We start from the raw sequence: 23,161 nt of genomic DNA on the forward strand, positions 1-23,161 counted from the left end.
AGCCAGCCACTCCCACCCAGCCCTCGGCTCCCGCAACTCGCGGGGGTCCTCGCCCGGGTCCCCCGCCCCGCCCCGCCCCGCCCGGCTGGTGACGTCACGGCGCTCGTCGGCGCCGCCTGTGGCGTCACCGGCCGGGCCCGCAGGGCTTTCTAGGGGTCCGTCGCTCTTGAAGCCGCCGGCGGCGGGCGCGTGCGCGGCCCGATGAAGAAGGAGGTTCCCAAGCCGTCTCCGCCCAAGTTGATCGGTGGGTGCGCGCCCCCGCGCGGGGCACCGGTTGCTGTGGACGCAGTGGCGGCCGTTGGCTGGCGGGTGCGGCGCTGCCTCGGTGTCTCTGGGCCGGCGGTGCAGGGCAACGTTTCATGGTGCCGGGCGGCACCATGAAGTCTCTAAAGAAGGATTCCCGCCTCAGAATAACTCCGACCAGATTATTAGAGGCCTCAGAGAATGTCAAAGGTTGGCGCTGGCTGCCTTGGGCGCTCGGGAGAACCCGAGAGGGGAAGCGGTCCCCGGAAAGAGTTCAGGACACGGGGCCTGGAGGATGGGGATGGCACCAGGGATGGAGGAAAGATCACGGGGAAGTGGGGTACTGGGCATAGGACCCTTAGGGATGGGGGGCAAGGCAGGAAGAGCCTACAGCGCACTGGGCCTTGGGGATGGGGACATACGAAGTGGGAGACTGACAGAGGGGCCTCAGGGACCACTGGCTGGGGAGATGGCCTTGCGCTACCTCTAACCATATCTTAGGGTGGCATGCAGGAGGCAGGATCCCCGGACTGGATGAAGTGCAGAAGAGCCAGGAAAGAGTTTAAGGGTAGAAGGGCCAGGAATTGGGGTCCTTGGGAAGAGGAAAGAATGAAGTGTTGAAACCAGCCACCTTGATGGGATTATTTGGTAGAGGAGGGTGGGGGAGCGGGGCAGGCGTCACTTAGGATTCCTGCTGGAAAAACCCAGAAGAAAGGCCTTGCTTGGCTAGTTCTCTTTTTGACTGCCTTTTCCTACCACGTGCACTTTCCAGCTGGATGACACTTATCCAGCTCCTTTAGCCTGGAAAGAATAGCTAGATATGACTGCTTCCTACCCTCTACGGCTTTCTTCTGGTTACACCTGGGAGAGCCACAGGGTGTCTGATAGCGGACTGACTTCCATGGACATGTTCTCACTTGCAACCCACCCCCTTTTGATCTTTTTTGGCTGTTTCCATTTATTTATTTTTAAATTTAATTTTTAGCTTTTTTTTTCTTTGCGTGTGTGTGTGTGTGTGTGTGTGTGTGTGTGTGTGTGTGTGGAAACAGGGCTCTCTCTGTGTTGCTCCAGCTAGTGACAAATTCTTGGCCTCAAGCGATCCTCCTGCCTCGGCCTCACAGACTGCTGGGATTCCAGGCATGGACCACTGCGCCCAGCCTATTTTTGTTTACTGAGAGCTGATTTTGTGTGGTACTGTGGCTCACCAGAAGGGTGTCGGTATTAACTGTGTGACCCTGGTCCTCAAGAAACTCAGTCTAATGAACACCTGGAGGAGTAACCTGACAAAGGTAGAAATACAAATGCTGTGATGTAGGTGCCCATCGGGCTTAAGGGGGCTCAGAGCACCTGAGCCAGACCAGGGATGGTTGTAGGGGTACGTCTTCTGAAGAAGGTGACATCTATGGCAGACAAGAAAAAAAAGGGAGAGGTTTGCTTCTCTAGGTCTAGGAAGCAGCATGAGTTTATGGAACTGTAAATGTGGGAACCAGAAGAGGCTGCACAGGTGGGTCGGTCAGGGGCCAGACCATGAAAGGGCTTTATGTACTAGGTCAGAAAGCCTGGATGTGCTCTTGCAGGCCCTGGGGAGACCCAGCCTCAGAGTTGTGAAAGCTCATTGTGAGGAGAGGGGACCCTCAGAAAACTAACAGGAGCTTAGTCGCTTTTCAGTATGGCTTTATGTTTCTTCACATATAAAAGTCCAACGTTGAGCCGGGCATGGTGGTGCACATCCGCAGTCTCAGCTGCTCAGGAGGCTGTGGCAGGAGGATTGTTCCAGGCCAGGAGTTTATGATCACACCTGTGAATAGCCACTGCATTCCAGACTGGGCAACACAGTGAGACCCCCATTATTAAAAAAATAAAAGTCCAATGCTGTTTTATGACATACTATATATATAATATATGTATGTATTTTATATATATTATGTATATGTGTGTGTGTGTGTGTGTGTGTGTATATATATATGTATGTATTTTGAGACAGGGCCTCGCTCTGTCACCCGGGATGGAGTGCCGTGGTACAGTCATAGGTCACTATAGTCTTGAACTTCTGGGCTCAAGCGAACCTCCTGCCTCAGCCTCCCAAGTTGCTAGTATTACAGGTGCACACCACCATGCCCGGCAAATTTTTTTTTTTTTTTTTTTAGTAGAGACAAGTTGCCCAGGCTGGTCTTAAACTCCTGGGCTCAAGCGATCCTCCCACCTTGGCCTCCCAAAGTGCTGGGATTACAGGCATGAGCCACCGTGCCTGGCCCATGACATACTTTTTAATAGTTGAGAGAGAGGGAATATCTGGTCTCCTTTCACAAGGGCAGTCAAGGGCTTTCCTAGCCACTGCCTCCTGCTCACATAGTTTCTGGGAGATCGTATCAGATTTGAACTGCTGTAAACAAATCAAGGAAAGATTTTTCACTGCATATTTATTTTTAATAAGCAGAAAATTTAGTTTGTTAATTAACCCTTGAGTTAAGAACATGCACCAGAGTGAGGAGGGAAAAAAAAAATGAAGTGTTTAGCATGCAAGATACCTTTTAAAAAATATCTCAGGGGAGCCTCTAATGTTGTAGAGCAGTACTCTCCCCCAGCCCCCATACAAGGCAGCTAATGACCCAGTGTCATTTTGTAACCTTGTGCGATGTTTCTCCAAAGTCTCTGACTCATAAGCAAAAAGGAAAGCAAAAATAGTGACTTAAACCTGTTTCTCGGGACCTGAGAGCCCTTTTGAGTCCTAGTACCCTCCCTTCCTGCTATGCACCACCTCCCCACCGCTGTCTTGTTGCTAAGAAACCAAGAACCCTCCTAGCAATATTAGATTCCCCTCCCCAACCAATTAAAGCTCTGCCCTAGTAGGGACAGCCCCTCCATGGTTCCCCCAGCCCAACCCTAAGGTCAGAATTTCCCAAAGACTTTAATCAACACTAAAAACGAATAATACTTAGATAAAACAAGAAGCAGAAAAAATAGAGTCCGGGTTTCTTCTCCCTCCATAGTTTCCCCGCTCCGCATCTCGCTTCCTACCCCCACCTGAGCACCTTGCTTCCAGCCCTCTGGTCCAGCTCCGACAAGAGACTGATTACCCCGTGCAAGCGGGGTGGTCTCTTTTACCCCTCACTGTCAGCATCAAGGGAGAAATGTCAGCTGGGTGGCTCACTAGGAGCCCTATCAGCTTGGGATTCCAGACCAAAGAACCAGAAAGAGCTGGGCCTGTATAGGCTCAGTAGTCAGACATACCTCAGCCCTGTGGAGTCTTCCTGCAGGTCCTAAAATGATCCCTGGGGCTCTTCCTTCCCTGGTCTCCCCAGCTTGCCTCTGCCTCTCCGGTCCATCTGGCTCTCTTCATCTGATGAATCATTCTGAAATGCACCTGTCATCAACTCACTCCCCTGAACCAAAGATCAGATGCCTGAGCCATGCTTTACAAAGCTGTCATGCCCTGGTTTCCCTCTCATCCCCAACATCACCACCTCTCCACCTCCCCAGCAAGTTTTCTTTTTTTTTTTTGAGATGGAGTCTTGCTCTGTCGCCCAGGCTCTGGAGTGCAGTGGTGCAAACTCGGCTCACTGCAAGCTCTGCCTCCTGTGTTCACGCCATTCTCCTGCCTCAGCCTCCCGAGTAGCTGGGACTACAGGTGCCCGCCACCACGCCTGGCTAATATTTTTGTATTTTTAGTAGAGACGGGGTTTCACTGTGTTAGCCAGGATGGTCTCGATCTCCTGACTTCGTGATCCACCTGCCTCGGCCTCCCGAAGTGCTGGGATTACAGGCGTGAGCCACCGCGCCCGGCCCCCCAGCAAGTTTTCTGTGTTATCGTGCCACTCACGTGCCATGCTCAGCCCTGCCCCTTGCTTTGCTTGAACTTTGACTTCACCTGGAGCATCTTGGTTTGCCGCTGTACCTGTGCAAAGCTTGCCTCTCCTTTGCAGCCTGCCTCAGCCTGTGGAGCCACCTCTGCAGCTGTTCCTCTGAACCCTTCTTCAGAGCCCTGAACTGTGTAATCCACATGGATCTGTTCCTTTTTTGATGTCTAACCAAACCTATTGCCTGTACCGCAAATGTAGGAACTCCTCTAGCTATGATTGGTGTGTGTTCCTGTCACATTTTTCAGTACCTCAAGAGAAGGAGCCATATCTTAACCTTTTATACCATCTTTGTAGTTTATAGCACATAGAAGGGGCTTGGTAAGCACTCTCTAGGAGCAATTTAACTTTAAGATACATATATATCCCTGGGCGCACTGGCTCATGCCTGTAATCCCAGCACTTTGGGAGGCCGAGGTGGGCAGATCACCTGAGGTCAGGAGTTTGAGACCAGCCTGGCCAACATGGTGAAACCCTGTCTCTACAAAACATACAAAAAATAGTTGGGCGGCCAGGTGCAGTGGCTCATGCCTGTAATCCCAGGACTTTGGGAGGCTGAGGCAGGTGGATCATATGAGGTCAGGAGTTCAAGACCAGCCTAGCCAACATGGTGAAACCCAGCCTCTACTAAAAATACAAAAAGTTAGCCAGGCATGTTGGTGCATGCCTGTAATCCCAACTACTTGGGAGGCTGAGGCAGGAGAATCGCTTGAACCTGGGAGGCAGAGATTGCAGTGAGCCGAGATCACACCATTATACTCTAGCCTGGGCAACAAGAGTGAAACTCCATCTCAAAAAAAAAAAAAAAAAAAAAAAAAAAGCTGGGCATGATGGCGCATGCCTGTATTCCCAGCTACTCAGGAGGCCGAGGCAGGAGAATCACTTGAGCCCGGGAGGCGGAGGTTGCAGTGAGCTGAGATCGCACCACTGCACTCCAGCCTGGGGGACAGAGTGAGACTCCATCTCAAGAAAAAAAAAAAAAGATGTATATATCATTTTAATGAATATTTTAATAACTAGAACATACCACTCCCTGACTGTATGCAGTAACAGAGCATTTATTGGACTACATTAAAGATAACTTTCTCAGAATAACCTTACACCAGAGTTTTACTATTTCAATCTAAACCAAACATGAAAGATTAGCTTCTCTATCACTGAAGGGATGGGAGCTTTGGCCCCCAAAAATCTTCGGCAGTGTTGAAAGTTTCTATTGACACGTGGTAATTGTGCACCCACCAGTAAAAAGCACACATCTGGAGACGTTTAATCACTTGGAAAGATGTCAACCCAGCCAAGGTTATGGATAAAGGAAGCAAATGTCCTAGAAAGTACAGATAATACCAAAATATTTACAAAAACAGACCTTCAGCTGATCTCAGTTCTCATAGGCTGCCACCCACTTTGGTGAGTTTGTGTAGAAGGGAGAGGGGAGGTAGAAATCAAAGCCCAAGGCTGCATCCCCACACATGGCGGCAGATGAGACTGGAACTCGGGGTTCAGCCGGCAGCCCTGCATGTGTGTTTGTGTGCACAGAGCCATGCATTTAACAGACAGATACTTCCAAACCTCTGCTGACCCCATTACAGAAACAGACTGTGGATGATAGGCTGAATTTATTATTTTTTCTAATAGAAAAACAAAAATTATTTTTAAGGATAGGTTCTCCTGTGTTGCCCAGGCTGGTTTTGAACTCCTGGCCTCAAGCAATCCTCCCATCTCGGCCTCTCAAAGTGTTGGGATTACAAGCGTAAGCCACTGCACCTGGCCAACAGGCTGAATTTAGAACTATGTTTGGAATGATTTTGGTGTGAGTTTTTTTGGCCACCAACTCTATGGAAATTTCCTTAAAAAAGTTGGATTTTGTTAACCAAAACACCTGCCTTTATGTTTTTGTGATATTGCCTCTTAAAGATTACGGTGCTGTAAGAAGCAGTGGATAAAACCAAATTTTGTTTTAAACTCCCTAAAGGCCTCAGGACTTAGGTTTTCTTTTGATTGTTTTATGTAGGGCCTTATATCAAACCATTCTGAACCAGAGGGAAAATGACAGGGTTGACCAGCCAGAGAAATGAGATGTGTTTGATCCTGTTAAGCCACCTCTGTGAAAGGAAGGCAGGGAGTGTGTCCTCGTTGGAGAGTGACCTGTGACCCCCTTCTGCCCCGGGTGTTGTCAATGTCATGCTGTGGCTGCCACAACAGACTCTTAAATACATTCATACACTCATCCTCAGTCATGCAGGTTTTTTTTTTTTTCTTAGAGACAGGGTCTTGTTCTGTCACCCAGGCTGGAGTGCAGTGGCACAATCTTGGCTCACTGCAGCCTTCACTTCCTGGGCTCAGGTTATCCTTCCCCTCAGCCTCCCAAGTGGTTGGGACTACAGGCATGTACTACCATGCCTGGTTAATTTTTTGATTTTTTTTATAGAGCCCAGACTGGTCTTGAACTCCTGGGCTCAAGCGATCTGCCTGCCTTGGCCTCCCAAGATCTTGCAACTCTTAATCCATTCCTTGGCATGCCATTGCCCATGGGGTAAGCCTTCACTTGGCTCACTGAGCTCTTCACGCTATGGCTGCTGCTGCTGTCTCTGGGCTCTGCCTCTTCCCTCCCACCTCACCACACTCCAGCTATTTAAAAACACATGCTTTGAGTTCCAGGGATGTGCTCCATTCTTTGCCACTATGCCTCTTTATGTTATTTTCTTTGGAATGCCTGTTCCCCAGGGCCCTTTCCTTTCTCCAACTTCTTCAGCTCTATTTAAACATCCCTTCCTTAGGAAGCCCTCCCTGACACCCCCACCTCCCACGCCCGCCGACTCAGGGCTGGGTGTTTCCCCCCCCCCCACCACGTTCCTGTAGTTACTCTGGCTCAGTCTGTTTCACGGTCTTGTTTCCCATTGGGCATGTGCTCTTTAAAGACAAGCTCTGGCATATATCCCTAGAACCTAGCACAGTGCCTGGCATGTAGAAGCTGCTTAAACAATCTTTATTAAATGAAATAGTATGCAATAAATGGCCAGTGGTGAATGTTCTGCTTCCCCCACAGAGATTCTGCATTTTAACCAGTGTCTTGTGAAACCCTGTGCCTTCACCCAGAAGCATGGATCAGTGCCAGCACTGGAGGAGGCTGGCAAAACATCTAGTTCAGTTGTCCCAAACCACTGTGCATCAGAATCACCTAGGGAGTTGAAAAAAGTACAGCTCCCTAGGCCCTGGCTCCATGCAGTAGTCAGGAAGCTGTATTCATAAAACTCCCCCAAAGATTCTGAGGCAGACATTGGACTAATAACTTGGGAACCACTGATTTAGTCCAACTGACTCTTTCTACACATGGAAAGCCTGAGGCCTAGAGAGGTTAAGTGATGTGTACCCAAGACTGTCCAGCTTATAAATAGCATAGCCTGAAATGGAACATCTTTTTTGTATATTAAAAATAATCTTTTTTGTATAGATGGAGTCTCAACTATGTTGCCCAGGCTAGTCTTGAACTCCTGGGCCCAAGCAATCCTCCTGCCTTGGCTTCTCAAAGTGTTGGGATTACAAGCTTGCACCACGGCACCCGAAATGAAACATCTTTTTGTTTTGTTTTGTTTTGTTTTTGAGACAGAGTCTCGCTCTGTTGCCCAGGTTAGAGTGCAGTCACACGATCTCAGCTCACTGCAACCTCTACCTCCCGGGCTCAAGTGATTCTCCTGCCTCAGCCTCCCGAGTAGCTGGGACTGCAGGCATGGGCCACCACACCTGGCTAATTTTTGTATTTTTAGTAGGGACAGGGTTTCACCATGTTGGCCAGGTTGGTCTTGAACTCCTGGCCTCAAGTGATCCTCCTGTGTCAGCCTCCTAAAGTGCTGGGATTACAGGCATGAGCCACCACACCTGGCCTGAAATGAAACATCTTCTGATCTCAATTCTGGCTACAGAAGTCTTAGTCACTGTGGTGAGCCAGGGGCTGTGGGTAGGGGGACCCTCCAGAGAGAACTCCCATTGCCCCAGCAAAGTGCTACCCAGGCCACCTTGGCAGCCTCTGCTATCTATCCAGCTGGTCAGCTCTGCCCCCCACCATGGAGTCTAGTATATATTTTTACTTTTATTTTTGTATGTATATATTGATATATACAGAAGGAGCTCTTTAAGGACTTAATAACTTTCTGCTTCTCTTCAGAAAAGAAGCGGGCAAAGGGACCTGAACAACCCACACCCACAATTCAGGAAGAGCCTGAACCTGTTAGCAATGTCCTACAAGGAGATGACATTCTTGCCTTGGCCATTAAGAAGGAAGACTTGAAGGAGGTGAGGATGAAGCCCAAGCTTCCCTTACCATAGAAACGTTTCCCTGCCGGCAGCCTGAGTGGTCTAGAACACCAGCCATGTCCCTACTCATGGGGAGTGTCTAACTCCATGGAAAAACCCACTGAACACAGATTCTTTTCACTTTACCACCTTAAGGAATTCACTGTGTTGTCTGTTTTAACATTTCTGAGATTCATATAGAACCACAGGGGAAATGAGATGATGAGGTATCTTGCTTCCCATAGAGGTAGGTGCCATCATTCCCATTTCACAGACCGGAGGATGAGTTTAAGGAGCCAAGGTACAGCTCTGGGTAAAGCTGCTAAACCCTAACCCCATGCTTTACCTGGGAGAGTCAGCCATCTCTCACCCAAACTGTCTGGAGGCATAAGATGTTCTTTTTTTTCCCTCCAGGATATTACTAAGTCACATATCTGTTACACAGGCATTTCCTTGACAGAACATATGGACAGAGCTGAAGAAACAGATCTGTCAGCCTTCAGGAACTCCACCCAGAACTAGAACAGAAGAGATGGGTGGTGCTCTTCCTCCTGCCACCACAGGTGGAATTCTCCTTTGTTTTATTTGTTTTTAGCAACACATTCCTCGCCTTACTGAAAAGGAAGATAAACGTGTCATCACCCAGAAATTTATCATCCGTAAACTCAAACCCATGGATCCTAGGAGGAAGGTCTGCCACCTTGTAGCACATCCTGCGAATCCTGATGAAGCCACAAAGCCTCTGGACTACTCCGGTACACCCAGTCTCAGCCCTGGCTTCACTGTCTTTCAACTCATGGGTCAGCCTCAAGAGAAACCCAGTCTCCATCAGAAAGTTGCCCTCTTGAAAGTTGTCCACCCACAGCTTCTTTCCCCTTTCTTCTTTTATCCTCCCAGGTCCCGGTGACAGCTTCGATGGCAGTGACCAGATCCTGCCCCACCACATCTTGGGGAGTCTCCAGGATTTTAAGAGAATTGCACTTGCTCGAGGGAACACCCAGGTTTGTTTGCACAGAACTACCCGGATGAGAGCAGTCACTGAAGTCATTTCGGTCTCCCACCTGACACAGTCAAGCAGGGCTGGGGCTAAACAGACAGTCTAGTCTGTAGGTTTTGAGTCTGAGTTGATAAGGGACCCTCTCCCAGAATAGTTGGACACTTCAGGCAGCTGAAGCTGGCTTCAGTGAAGTCAGGGATTTACTGTAAGGATTCCAGAGATTGCCTCATGGAACCCAAAGGCGGGAGTACCTGGGTCTGGATAGACTGCACCTAAAAAGGCATCAGGACTCAGGGCCCACATGCCTCATTTCCCTCTGCTCTGTGCACTGTCTTGATTTTCCCTTCTCTGGAGACTGGCCTGCCCTCCTCAGTCCACGTGGTGGAGGAAGGTGGCTTCCCACTGCTTCCTGGGCCACGGGAAGATTCTGTATCTTTCCAGCCTTCCCATCATGCAGTGCTTCACCTGTCTCTTCCCCTTGCTTCCCTGGTTCCAGGCTAACTCTGATTGGTCAGGCGCTAAGGGGCCTGGGGCCCTGTAAGAATGCTTCCATTTACACTTGGGTGAAGATGTCAATCAACATCAGTTGTGAGGACAAATACACTAGATGTTGACCCCAATCTTGAAACAGAAGTTCCCTTTCTGGGGGAGAGTGGACTGACGCTGCTTTCAGGGCCCCCTGGTTCTGGGATTTATTTTCTGTCACTGGCTACTCTGGAGTCCTGAAGAGGAGGGACTCTCAGCGCAGTGGGATAACAGCACGGGTTTAGGCCTCGGGAAATGTGTGCTCAGCCCCGCCCAGAGCCTTCTTACTGCCCTCCACATACCTATGTTGTACTTTTCAGCTGGCTGAGCGGATACCTACCTCACCCTGTCTGATGACCCTCATCTCTGCTGAAGGAGAGTCAAAGCAAAAAGCCCCAAAAGAAGAGAAGAGACCTCCCTGGGCCCCACCTCCTCAGCACAACTTTCTGAAAAACTGGCAGCGTAACACAGCCCTGCGGAAGAAGCAGCAGGAAGCCCTCAGCGGTGAGCAGAGCAGACAGGGCTCCCGCCCGGCCTCCATCTGGCAGCAAGGCTCTGCTGGGTTGTTTGCTCTCCTCCAGAGCCTGGCCTTGGGCTGACCACATTTGTGCTTTCACTCCCAAGAGTGTCTCACTCTGAAGCTTCAGTGGATCCTGAAATCAGCCCTGTGAGGGAGGCTGCCCGATGCAGACTGCCAAGGCCCCTGTTTGTTCTGGTTCGGCAGAGTGGCGGCAATCTTGCCTCTCTCTCTAGAACACCTAAAGAAGCCAGTGAGTGAGCTGCTCATGCACACCGGGGAGACCTACAGACGGATCCAGGAGGAGCGGGAGCTCATTGACTGCACACTTCCAACCCGGCGTGATAGGAAAGTGAGGCCACCTGTCCTAAGTGCCCGGGGGCAGGGGGGTCCACGGAGGAGGGGGGCGGGGGCAGGTGTCTGGACACAGGGATGCTGGTCTCAGGTGGCACAGCTGGGGAGAAAAAACCTATCCATTGCAAAACATCATTAAGCCCTCAAGGCCTTTACTAAATTATATGATTAGTCAGTAAAGTTATTCAGCCTGTGGTGACCACACAGGTAGCAAGTTATTAGAGTAGTCTTAGTGTTTGTCTCCTAGGAGCTTAGACTGAGTGGAGCCTACACCCTAAAGAGATAGGTTGAAGAGTCCCCCACCTTTTTTTATGGTAGACCAGTGCAGTACCTGTACCAACCCACACCATCTGGCTGGGGGCAGGTAAAGATGACAACAGGGTGTCCAGAAAACACGGCAGTGGATGCTTCTGTTCTGCAATCACGGCAGCAATGAATTCCCCAGAGGAAGCATCTGTAGCCTGTGGTGGTGCTCTTGTCTTCCCACATCTCCACCAGCATGTGGCTGAGGTGTCCTGGTAATCTGACTCACCTTTCCTTCCTTGCCAGAGCTGGGAGAACAGTGGGTTCTGGAGTCGACTGGAATACTTGGGAGATGAGATGACAGGTCTGGTCATGACCAAGACAAAAACTCAGCGTGGCCTCATGGAGCCCATCACTCACATCAGGAAGCCCCACTCCATCCGGGTGGAGACAGGTGAGGCGCAGGGCTGTAAGCCAGCTAGCATCTTGTGCCTGGCCCGGAGGCAGGGTAGTGTGGAAGTGGCCAGCATAGCTCTACAGTGAAACAGGCCCAGGGCCTGTTTCTCTGTGGTTCTCTGTGGTCTTAGGCAAGTCCCAGAGTCTTCCTGAAGTCCGGCTCCCTCTTCCTTTTCTTCAGTAAAACGGTGAGAGAGCTAGGAAACTGGAGTGCAGCCATAGAGCTGCCGTCCAGTGTGGAGCCTTGAGCCGCATGCCGCTGGTGAGCGCCTGGATCGTGGCTGCCCTGCCTTGAGAAGTGCTGTCACTGTCAACTGGACACTGGCTTTAGTGTGAAAACAATATATTTTATTAATCATTTTTATATTGATTACATGTCAAAATGACAATATTTTTGATATACTGAATTAAATAAACTATATTACTAAAATGAAGGTGGGCACAGTGGCTCATGCCTATAATCCCAGCACTTTGGGAGGCTACGGCGGATAGATCACTTGAGGTCAGAAGTTCAAAACCAGCCTGGCCAACATGGCGAAACCCTGTCTCTACTAAAAATACAAAAATTAGCTGGGCATGGTGGTGCGCGCCTAGAATCCCAGCTACTTGGGAGGCTGAGGCAGGAGAATTGCTTGAATCTGGGAGGTGGAGGTTGCAGTGAGCCAAGAGCATGCCATTGCACTCCAGCCTGGGCAACAAGAGCAAAACTCTGTCTTAAAATAAATAAATAAATAAATAAACAAACAAACAAACTATATTACTAAAATGAATCCCACCTGTTTCTTTTTTCCTTTTTCAGTGTGGCATCTAGAAAACTTTCAGTGACACGTGTGGCTTGTGCTTGTCGTTTGCATTCTGTTTCTCTTAAGCAGCACTGCTTTAGAGCCTGCCAGGCTGCCTGGGTTCAGGTCCCAGCTGTGTCGTGTTAGTGAACCCCAGAGTGGTTGAACCCCTCTGGCCTGTAGTTTCCTCATCTGTAAAATATGCACAGGGTTGTGATAGGGCTAAATGAGATATGAAGTGTATTAAGAGGTTCTGGCTCATTGTTAAGCACTCAATAAAAGGTTGCTGTTATTATTTTTATTATAATCCAAAGATTTGGCTATTTGGAAGCTAATTTTGCAGGAGTCTTGTGTAGGGCTGCTGAGGAGGTATAGGACAGGAGAACGGGAGTCTAGCTGCCACAGGGAAGCTGTATTTTTCGTCCTTCCTAGAAATGGTGTTGGGATAGGCACTCTCAGAGCCCTTGAGAAGTGGGTGAGCAAGGGGACATGGCAGCAGCCTGTGCTGAGGGTCCTTGGACCTCATGCTAGGATTACCAGCCCAGAGGGACGCTTCATACCGCTACACCTGGGATCGGAGTCTGTTTCTGATCTACCGACGCAAGGAGCTGCAGAGAATCATGGAAGAGCTGGATTTCAGCCAGCAGGTTGGTATGGCCTCCATGCCCCAGTCAGAAGCCCCTTGGGGCGGTGCCTGTCTTCAGTCAGCTCATCTTACCTTTCTCCATCTCTCGGAGGATATTGATGGCCTGGAGGTGGTGGGCAAAGGGCAGCCCTTCTCGGCTGTTACTGTGGAAGACTACACAGTGTTTGAAAGAAGTCAGGGAAGCTCCTCTGAAGACACAACATACTTGTGAGTGCAGCCTGAACCCTGGGGAGAGAGGCTGAAGAGTTCTCCAGCGCCTACCAGTATTAAAGAGCGGGCTTCCCTCCCTGAGATCAGGGTGCCTCTAGCCTAGCTTCTGTCCAGTGGTTGCCACCCACTCCTTGAACCCATTCCAGCAGCTGTGCTGGCTTTCCTATTGCCATCTGCTCCTTTCCAACAACCAACTCCTAATGGGGATTTCCCAGACATTCCCTTGCTGGTCAAGTGAGGGCTCTCTAGACCCTCCCACTGCTATGCATCTTGAATGCCTCTGGCATGGAGAGTCTATGTATTTCTGTGTACTGTGAATGGCTCTGGCAAGAGGGCTTAAAGAGTCTGTGTGTTTCTAAGAACCTCCCATCTACAGCAATGGGTCAGGAGGAAGCTGCGCGGGAGTGGAGTTGATAATACTCCATTGCAGGGTAGAGCTGGTTGTGTTTCTAGGCTTCCTGGTGACCGTTTCTGTGGGGTTCCACATGGCATGACTGTGGCAGCCTAAGAGAAAATAAGTCATTGGCTTTTCTTACAGAGGCACATTGGCCAGTTCCTCTGATGTCTCCATGCCTATTCTCGGCCCTTCTCTGCTGTTCTGTGGGAAGCCAGCTTGCTGGATCAGAGGCAGTAATCCACAGGACAAGGTAAAACTGCCTCCACCACACCTGCTGGGAGAGCCTCCCTCAGGGGTGCAGCCCTGAGGTGACTGGCAGTTACCAGCAGCCTGCACAGTCTCCTGTTTGGGTTTTTATCTGGTCGTGCATTCAGCACGTCTGAAAATGGTGACAGCAACACTGACTTGAGCAAGAATAAAATCACAAGGCTGCAGAGTGTCATAAGCCACTTGGGGCTTATACCCAGCCCCCAAGCATGTAAACAAGCAAACTCAAGTAGGTATGGCTCTAAGAAGGTTCCAAAATATTCTTCAGATGCTAAGGAATAGAAGTGTTCATTGGATATAAAATATATTTTATCTGGCCAGGCGCAGAGGCTCACGCCTGTAATCCCAGCACTTTGGGAGGCTGACGTGGGTGGATCACCTGACATCAGGAGTTCAAGACCAGCCCTGGCCAGCATGGTGAAACCCCATCTCTACTAAAAATACAAAATAGCAGGGCATGGTGGTGGGCACCTGTAATCCCTGCTACTTGGAAAGCTGAGGCAGGAGAATCGCTTGAACCCGGGAGGCGGGGGTTGCAGTGAGCTGAGATCACGCCATTGCACTCCAACCTAGGTGACAAGAGCGAAACTCTGTCTCAAAATATATATATATATATATATATAAAATATATATATATATATTTGTTTTATCTTCTCTTCTTGCTATTGAGGGTAACCTCAGAGACAACCACGCTGGAGTAGGATACCACTCTGTGTGACAGTGGCCAAGCCCTGGAGGCCTGGGACACGAGACTTGCAGTGCTAAAGCCAGAAAAGTCCTGGGCAGACCAGATGAGTTGTTCACTCTAGGCCAGGGTTTGCAGCAAAGACATTTCTTGTCCCTCCTCCTTCCAGAGGCAGGTTGGGATTGCTGCTCACTTGACCTTTGAAACCCTAGAAGGCGAGAAAACCTCCTCAGAACTGACTGTGGTCAATAATGGCACCGTGGCCATTTGGTATGACTGGCGACGGCAGCACCAGCCGGACACTTTCCAAGACCTTAAGAAAAATAGGATGCAGCGATTTTACTTTGACAACCGGGAAGGTACTCGGGAGAAGCCACCCTATGTGCTAGCTCCTGTCTGGGGCTGGTTTTGTCCTCCGTGAGACATCAAAGTTTAGTTATGGCCCAGCTCCTGTAAGTTTGAGCCCTGCTTCCCTGCCTTGTCCCTCTCATTCCTTCTGTGAAATGTGTGGCCTGACTACTCATGTCTATTGAGAGACTGATGGAACTTGAGAACCTGGGGAGGTGAGCCACCAGGGAGCAGAAGCGTTCTAGGGGCTCAGTTATCTAGGTGCACAGGCCTGGGGCTAGGATGGCCAGCTGTCTCTGTTTGCCTGGGACTTTAGCACTCAAATTCCCACATTCCAGGAAACCTCTCAGCCCTGGGCAAACTGGGATGGTTGGCCAGCCACCTGGCCTGGGACTCAGTTAACTGCATGTAGGAGCATGTAGGCCTGGGGCTCAGCCAGCTCCTGCATGTTGAAAACCTCGGGTCTCTGTCCCTCTCAGGTGTGATTCTGCCTGGAGAAATTAAAACATTTACCTTCTTCTTCAAGTCTTTGACTGCTGGGGTCTTCAGGGAATTTTGGGAGTTTCGAACCCATCCTACTCTATTAGGAGGTGCTATACTGCAGGTCAATCTCCACGCGGTCTCCCTGACCCAGGACGTTTTTGAGGATGAGAGGAAAGTACTGGAGGTAAGGGACCCAGGACCATGGCCCCTGTGGACATCAGGTAGGGTATCCTGGTGTTCTTCCTGGCAGTGACTGAAGGGATCGTATTTCTCCCAGCCTTTGATCTTAGGTGATCAAAGGTAATTTTGACAATGTCATGCTTGCTTTACTCATTGACCGTACGACCCATGTCTCACACAAGGCGCCCCTCCCGTGTTTCTGTGACACTCACTGAAGCCTGATGAAGGTTCACCACCATCCTCAGAAGCACCCCCACTATGTGCCCTGCCCCTTCTTCCTAATCTGGTGACATGCTAACTGTGTGACCACCAGGCCCCAGGCAGCAGCAGCTGTCACTGGAACTGGCCCTCCTCTGGATCCTTTTCATCCATTTTTAGGGAACAAGGATGTCTGGAGAGACTCAGAGGTTTTCAGGTCTTAGAACAGGCGTGTGTGTGTGTGTGTGTGAGAGAGACAATGGCAGGAACTCAGACCCTAGGAAGGCACAAAGTCCTGGGGGCTCCAACTTCCTGAAGGATGCATTGGTTTTGATAGCCTGGGCTGCCATCCTCTGCCACCTTCCCTTTTGCAGAGCAAGCTGACTGCCCATGAGGCAGTCACCGTCGTTCGCGAAGTGCTGCAGGAGCTGCTGATGGGGGTCTTGACCCCGGAGCGCACACCATCACCTGTGGATGCCTATCTCACCGAGGAAGACTTGTTCCGGCACAGGAATCCTCAGGTGAGGCCCAGCGCCAGCCCCTGCCCCCTCATGTGTGCCCTGCGTCAAGGGTCCCCAACCCGCAGGCCGCACAGCGGCAGGTGAGCAGTGGGTGAGCCAGCATTACTGCCTGAGCTCTGCCTCCTGTCAGATCAGCGGTGGCATTAGATTCTCATAGAAGCACGAATCCCACTGTGAACTGCGCATGCGAGGGATGGAAATTGTACACTCCTTATGAGAATCTAACTAATGCCTGATGATCTGAGGTGGAAGTTTCATCCTGAAACCATTCCCCCACTCCCTGCCATCCGTGGAAAAATTGTCTTCCACGAAACCAGTCCCTGGTGCCAAAAAGGTTGGGGACTGCTGCCCTAGGTGACAGTAATAGCAAACTCTTTTATGTGCCAAGCTCTGTTCTGCGCATCTTCCATGAGTAACTCACCTCTCTTCACAGCAGTCCTATGAGATGGGTACTACTTATTTTTGTTTATTTTTTTAAGAAATAGCATGTCATACTGTCACACTCCAGGCCAGAGTACAGTGTCCCACTCATAGCTCATTGTGACCTCAAACTCCCCGGCTCAGGTGATCCTCCCACCTCAGCCTCCTAAGTAGCTAGGACTACAGGCATACATCACCATGCTCAGCTAATTTCTCTCTTTTTTTTTTTTTTTTGGTAGAGATAGGATCACTCTATGTCATACAGGCCGGTCTTGAACTCCTGAGTTCAAGTGATCTTCCTACCGTGGCTTCCCAAAGCACTGGGATGGCAGGCTTGAGCCACTGTGCCTGGCCCTTGTACTATTTATGTCCTTATTTACATTGAAGAAACTGGGGCCTGCACCCCAGCCTCCCCCTCACATGCCTTCCCATCCTCTGCTGCAGCTGCATTACGAGCACCAAGTGGTGCAAAGCCTGCACCAACTGTGGCGCCAGTACATGACCCTGCCTGCCAAGGCTGAGGAGGCCAGGCCAGGGGACAAGGAGCACGTCAGCCCCATAGCCACAGAGAAGGCCTCTGTGAATGCTGAGCTGTTACCACGCTTTAGGAGCCCCATCTCCGAAACTCAAGTGCCCCGGCCTGAGAACGAGGCCCTCAGGGAATCCGGGTCCCAGAAGGCCAGAGTGGGGACCAAGAGTCCTCAGCGGAAGAGCATCATGGAGGAGATCCTGGTGGAGGAAAGCCCAGATGTGGACAGCACCAAGAGCCCCTGGGAGCCGGATGGCCTTCCCCTGCTGGAGTGGAACCTCTGCTTGGGGGACTTCAGAAAGGTGCTTCCAAGACCCTGGAAGGCAATGGTAGAGAATATTCCTGCCTCGAACCAGCAAGGGAGGACCCGGCAGCCCCTCTTGCTCTATGGGCAAAGAAACAAAACCTGAGAGCCCAGAGAAAGTGATCTCTTGGGTTATCTATTTATTTATTTATTTTTGAGACGAAGTTTTGCTCTTGTTGCCCAGGTGGGAGTGCAATAGCACAATCTCGGCTCACTGCAACCTCCACCTCCCAGGTTCAAGCGATTCTCCTGCCTCAGCCTCCCAAGTAGCTGAGATTACTGGCATGTGCCACCACACCTGGCTAATTTTTTTTTTTTATGGAATCTTGCTGTGTTGCCCAGGCTGGAGTGCAGTGGTGCAATTTTGGCTCACTGCAACCTCTGCCTCCCGGGTTCAAGTGATTCTCCTGCCTCAGCCTTCCCGAGCAGCTGGGACTACAGGCATGCGCCACCACATCCAGCTAGTTTTTGTATTTTTGTAGAGACGGGGTTTCGCTATGTTGGCCAGGCTGGTCTCAAACTCCTGACCTCGTGATCCACCCACCTTGGCCTCCCACAGTGCTGGTGTTACAGGCACGAGCCACCACGCCAGGCCAATTTTGTATTTTTAGTAGAGACGGGGTTTCACCATGTTGGTCAAGCTGGTCTCGAATACCTGACCTCAGGTGATCCACCCGCCTCAGCCTCCTAAAGTGCTGGGATTATAGGCGTGAGCCACTGTGCCCAGCTGGGTTACCTGTTTTTGTCTGGGGTGCCCAAGCTGCTATATTCCAGGAGGGGGGCCTACTCTCTGACCCTGGCAAATCTTGGAGAAGGGGTTCATAGGTACAGATTTCTGAGGGGGGTCCCTGGCTCCCACCAAAGGCACCCAGACAGCTCTCCATAGCTGCATCCCCTCCTGGTTCCTGGTCCCCTGCCACCCATCCCCACATCACCATGCCCTTCACTAGAGGACACAGAGAGCCTTGGTGTCCTGGTGCAGAATGGTGCCCATGACCCTGCCAGGCAGTGATGGTGCTCCCTGATGAGAACCAGAGAGAGGATGCGTTGATGAGGCTCAACAAAGCAGCCCTGGAGCTGTGCCAGAAGCCAAGGCCATTGCAGTCCAACCTCCTGCACCAGATGTGGTAGGTGCCGTGCCAGGAGAGCTGCCCCATCTCCTTCCCTTTGTGGCATCTGCAGGGGTCCTTGGCAGGCAGTCCTGGGACTCCAGGGGTCTGAGCTTCCGTTGAGCTCAGGTTGCTAGAGCATGCCGCAAACATTCCACGTTCTGGAACCCTGCAGTGCCTACTGCTCACTGGAGAGCAGTCACAGCAGATCAAACACCTTATCTTTTTTTTCTTCCCCTTTTTTCCTTGTTCCTTCTCAGTGAGCAGGGGAATGGAAAAAGGAGAAGCCAGAGGGCAGAAAGAAGAGGGGGGGCAGATTCCAATAAAAGCTTCATTTCTCTGTTGTCACCCTCCCCTGTACCTGTTTGGAACTTGCTTGTATAGGCGTGGGGTCCTTTTCAAGGCCCTCAGGACAAGCCCCAGGAGCCTTATGCTGGAAGTCTCATGCAAGGTTCAGCCCCTCCAGTGCGACTGGACCCAAGTCTGGCCCTGGCCTCAAGCCCTCTGAAGTAGGACTGAATTCATGCAGGCCTCCTAACCCTAGTCCTGGGCCATTTTTTTCTTGGTTGCCACCCAAGGCAAGCCAGAACCCCCCCCCCCCAAGCACTTGCCCTGGCGGGGAACAGTGAGGATGCTGGCTGTTCAGGGGTGTGGCATTTCCACAGCAGCTCGTGGCACCAGGGTCTTTGAAGGGAGGGACCCAAGCCTCTGCAGGTTCAAGGACAAATGAGGAGTGATGGCATTTCTCCACTATGTCTTGCCCTCTAGTTTGCAGCTGTGGCGAGATGTGATTGACAGCCTGGTGGGCCATTCCATGTGGCTGAGGTCTGTGCTGGGCCTGCCTGAGAAGGAGACCATCTATTTGAATGTGCCTGAAGAGCAAGGTCAGATCTTGTGCAACCAACCACACCTCTGCATAGCCCTCCTCATCTCTCTGAATGGACAAGCAGCAGTGCCTGGGCCAGTCATACTCCTTTGGTGGAAGCTCTGCTAGGTTGAGCCCATGGAGTAGGCCCCTTACCCCTTTCTATCGGCTGCCAGGATGTGGTACCCAGAAGCTACCTTAGTGACCACCTTGGTTTAGTAATCCCAGCAAAGTTAAATGACTTATCCATGGCCATTCATGGCATGGCAGAGCTGGGACCAGAACACAGGCACCACAGTCCTGTTTCATGAAGCCACGCGCCTACCAGGGCTCAAGGCTATTGCCCTTTGCTTTTCCACCTCCCCTCAAGCCTCCTCACGTACCTGCAGCATCCACTAGGCTGTTGGGGGCCTGCCATGTTTTCTTCCACCCACCTCCCTTAGATCAAAAATCACCTCCTATCATGGAAGTGAAGGTACCTGTGGGGAAAGCTGGGAAGGAGGAGCGGAAAGGAGCAGCCCAGGAAAAGAAGCAACTGGGGATCAAAGACAAAGAAGACAAGAAAGGAGCCAAGCTGCTCGGGAAAGAGGCATGCTGGGGCGTGGTCTGGGCCAGGTGGGGCTGGGGAGGGGCTGCGGAGGTGGGGGCTGTGGAGGTGGGCATGTGCCCAGGCTCTCCCAGTGAGCTACTGTTGAGGACATCCTTGGCCTACCTCTGGAGCTCCTGAAGGCTATGTGTGTCTCCCTCTCCCAGCAGGACCGTCCCAACAGCAAGAAGCACAAGGCAAAGGATGACAAGAAAGTCATAAAATCTGCAAGTCGGGACAGGTTTTCTTTGGAAGACCCTACCCCTGACATCATCCTCTCTTCTCAAGAACCCATAGACCCCCTGGTCATGGGGAAATACACCCAGAGGCTGCACAGTGAGGTGAAGGGAAGCGCCCAGCAGCCATTCCCCTGCCTCCCACCTGCCTTATTCATTCCGTTCAGTCTGCAGACAATAAGTGCCCACTCCATCATGGTGGAAGCAGAGCTGCTTCAGGAAGGGCATCCTCGTGTGTGAGACAGGCCTCATGAATAAGGAATGCGCCTAGCATGTTAGGTGATGAGTACGATGGGAGAGAAGATAGACCAGGCAGGGAATGGAGGCACAGAGGCCTCAGTGAGGTGACAACCCACAAAGATTTGAAGGGAGGGGAAGGGTGGCCAAGTGGACGTCCAGTAAAGAGTGCTCCAGGCATGGGGAGCAACTGCCATAGGAGGGAGGGGCCAGAAGGGAGAGGGCAGTAGTGGGGAGCAGGTCATAGGGGTGGGGGATGGTTTGCAGGCTATTGTGAAGACTTGGGATTTTTCGGAGTGAAATGAGAAGTCACGCAAGGTTTTGAATAGAAACGCAATAGGGTCTGATAGGCTTTAGAAGATGGCTCTGGCCGCCCTTTGGAGAACAGACTCTAGGGGAACAGAGAGGAAGGAAGCCCTTCTCTTTCTTACTCCCCGTTAGGTGCATCCTGGCAGATGCGTTCCTTGGGAGAACACCATGCAGGGTGCATTCCCATCAACTGTAAGAGTTTTGAAGAACTAGAGAGACTTCATCCTAATCCGTTCTTAAGTAGCAGATCCTCAGAAATTCACCCAGGTTTTCCGTTTTGTTTGTTACTGTTGTTGTTTGTTTTGGAGGGGAGGTCCACAAAGCCATTTTCAATATGTCAGTATGTCTATTGGCGACGCCTTGCCTTCCTCTAATGTGGATAGCTGGGGAGCTGGGATTACATCATGTATTGTGGTCACACTCTGGATCTCATTTGATCAAAAGTTCCATTTGCCACTGGTGACATCACTAAGATATCAGATGGTTGATGGGGTCTAGAAAGTAATTAAAGGGCTCTGAGGACCCATGGGGGTCAACGTCAACCCTTCCATGGCTCTTTGATATTAAGAATCAACTTGCAGACCAGGTGCGGTGGCTCGTGCCTGTAATCCCAGCACTTTGGGAGGCCAAGGTGGGCAGATTGCCTGAGCTCAGGAGTTCAAGACCAGCCTGGGCAACATGGTGAGATCCCGTTTCTACTAAAAATTCAAAAAATTAGCCAGGCATGGTGACACTCATCTGTAGTCCCAGCTACTTGGGTGGCTGAGGCACAATAATCGCTTGAACCCGGAAAGTGGAGGTTGCAGTGAGCCGAGATCACACCATTTCACTCCGGCTTGGGTGACAAGAGTGAGACTCGTATCTCCAAAAAAAAAAAAAGAATCAACTTGCTGGCCAGTGGCTCACACCTGTAATCCTAGCACTTTGGAAGGCTGAGGCAGGTGGATTGCTTGAGCCCAGGAGTTCGACATCAGCCTAGACAACACAGGGAGGCCCCATCTCTGCAGAAAAAAAAAAGAATCAACTTGTCTGGGCTTGTATGATCCAACCCCATTGGAGGGGTCAGTCCCAGAGACCTTTCAGTCTGTGGATACAGGAAGGAAAATTGGCCTCCAGGAGGCCAGAGTAGAACTGGGGCTGAGCCCAGGCCCACCCCAAACAGCTAAATGGGCACCGCTCCATGGGCTCCCTGGAGTTGCCCCTTTAACAACTTAGCTCTAGTATCTCCATATGTCAAAGGTACCAGCGCAGGGCCACCTCCCCAGACTGGTTTGAAAAGTAAAACTGCAAAAGCAGGTGGATTGCTTGAGCCCAGGAGTTCGAGACTAGCCTGGGCAATGTGGTGAAACCCCATCTCTACAAAAAACAGAAAAAAGTAGCCAGGTCTGGTGGTGCACGCCTGTAGTCCCAGCTACTTGGGAGGCTGAGATGGGAGAATCACCTGAGCCAGGGAAGTCAAGGCTGCAGTGAGCCATGATCACACCACTGGACTCCAGCCTGGGTGACAGAGTGAGATCCTGTCAAAAAAAAAAAAAAAAAATCTGCAAAACCAAAAATTATTTCACAAGAACTTTGAACTTGTGAAATTCTTTCACAAACAACTGGTTTCTTTCCCCTCTCCAGCTATTCTCTCACAGCACAGTTCATATATAGGTGCTTCCCACAGAGTAAACTCTGCCTGTGATGTTGTCCCGTTCTTCCAGGTCCGTGGGCTGCTGGACACCCTGGTGACCGACCTGATGGTCCTGGCTGATGAGCTCAGCCCCATAAAGAATGTCGAGGAGGCTTTGCGCCTCTGCAGGTGACTCTCGGGCCCAAGCAACCTTCTGGAAAATGGGTTAATAAATAAATCAATAAAGAACCTTCAAGTTTCTACTACTTCCGTGTGCCTCTGTGTCTTGCATGATGGATCTTGGCTAGGTCAGCTCCTGATCCAGGTCCTCCCATGTTCCACCTGCCCTCAGATCCCCTCCTGCCAGCTGCCAGAGCCCTCCTGCAGGAGGACAGACAGACATAGCTGGGGAAGTGATGTGTGGGATGCCAAGCAGAGGAGCAGGTTGGTAGCAAGACAAGGAGTCAGGTGACAGGACAGTGTGTCACCTCTGGTAGTCCCTGCCTCTGGCTTCCTTGGCCCACACTTTCAGGGTCGTGCTTCCTGGAGCCAGGTCTTCCCGAAGTGTCATCACCAAGTATGACAAAGTGTGAGATAAGGAGTAGAACTAGACCCATGGGACCTGGCTCCCTGCCATCTCCCCTCTTCAGCTGGGTCCCAGGGCCCCAATTCAGTCCCTGAAGATCATGCTCACCACACCTCTTCAGCTCTAGAGGCCACATCACCTTGTTATTTCGGGGTCTAGTCTGCCTTAT

General features: G+C 51.0%; 1 protein-coding gene across 18 annotated transcripts; it reads left to right on the plus strand.

Moving 5' to 3' along the window:
* The first annotated feature begins 25 nt into the window (after positions 1 to 25).
* MYCBPAP (MYCBP associated protein) lies at positions 26 to 22,672 on the plus strand. Of its 18 annotated transcripts, none has more exons than XM_055102288.2 (19): positions 88 to 244; positions 8,263 to 8,390; positions 8,986 to 9,145; positions 9,288 to 9,391; positions 10,233 to 10,416; positions 10,666 to 10,781; positions 11,333 to 11,480; positions 12,796 to 12,911; positions 13,002 to 13,117; positions 13,659 to 13,767; positions 14,639 to 14,828; positions 15,297 to 15,484; positions 16,053 to 16,199; positions 17,064 to 17,450; positions 18,458 to 18,579; positions 19,330 to 19,445; positions 19,870 to 20,015; positions 20,183 to 20,353; positions 22,498 to 22,672. In XM_055102288.2, the coding sequence occupies exons 1-19, from the start codon at positions 202 to 204 to the stop codon at positions 22,597 to 22,599; spliced, it is 2,793 nt and encodes a 930-aa protein (XP_054958263.1). In that variant the 5' UTR covers positions 88 to 201; the 3' UTR covers positions 22,600 to 22,672. The 18 variants fall into 18 exon arrangements, with proteins under 18 accessions (XP_063455325.1, XP_054958263.1, XP_063455326.1 ...); XM_008970660.5 differs by having other exon boundaries at positions 112 to 453; positions 20,180 to 20,353; XM_003817444.5 differs by having other exon boundaries at positions 112 to 453.
* The last annotated feature ends 489 nt before the right edge of the window (positions 22,673 to 23,161 follow it).

Source organism: Pan paniscus, chromosome 19, assembly GCF_029289425.2.
Source record: "Pan paniscus chromosome 19, NHGRI_mPanPan1-v2.0_pri, whole genome shotgun sequence".
In the NCBI taxonomy this organism is placed as follows: Eukaryota; Metazoa; Chordata; class Mammalia; order Primates; family Hominidae; genus Pan; species Pan paniscus.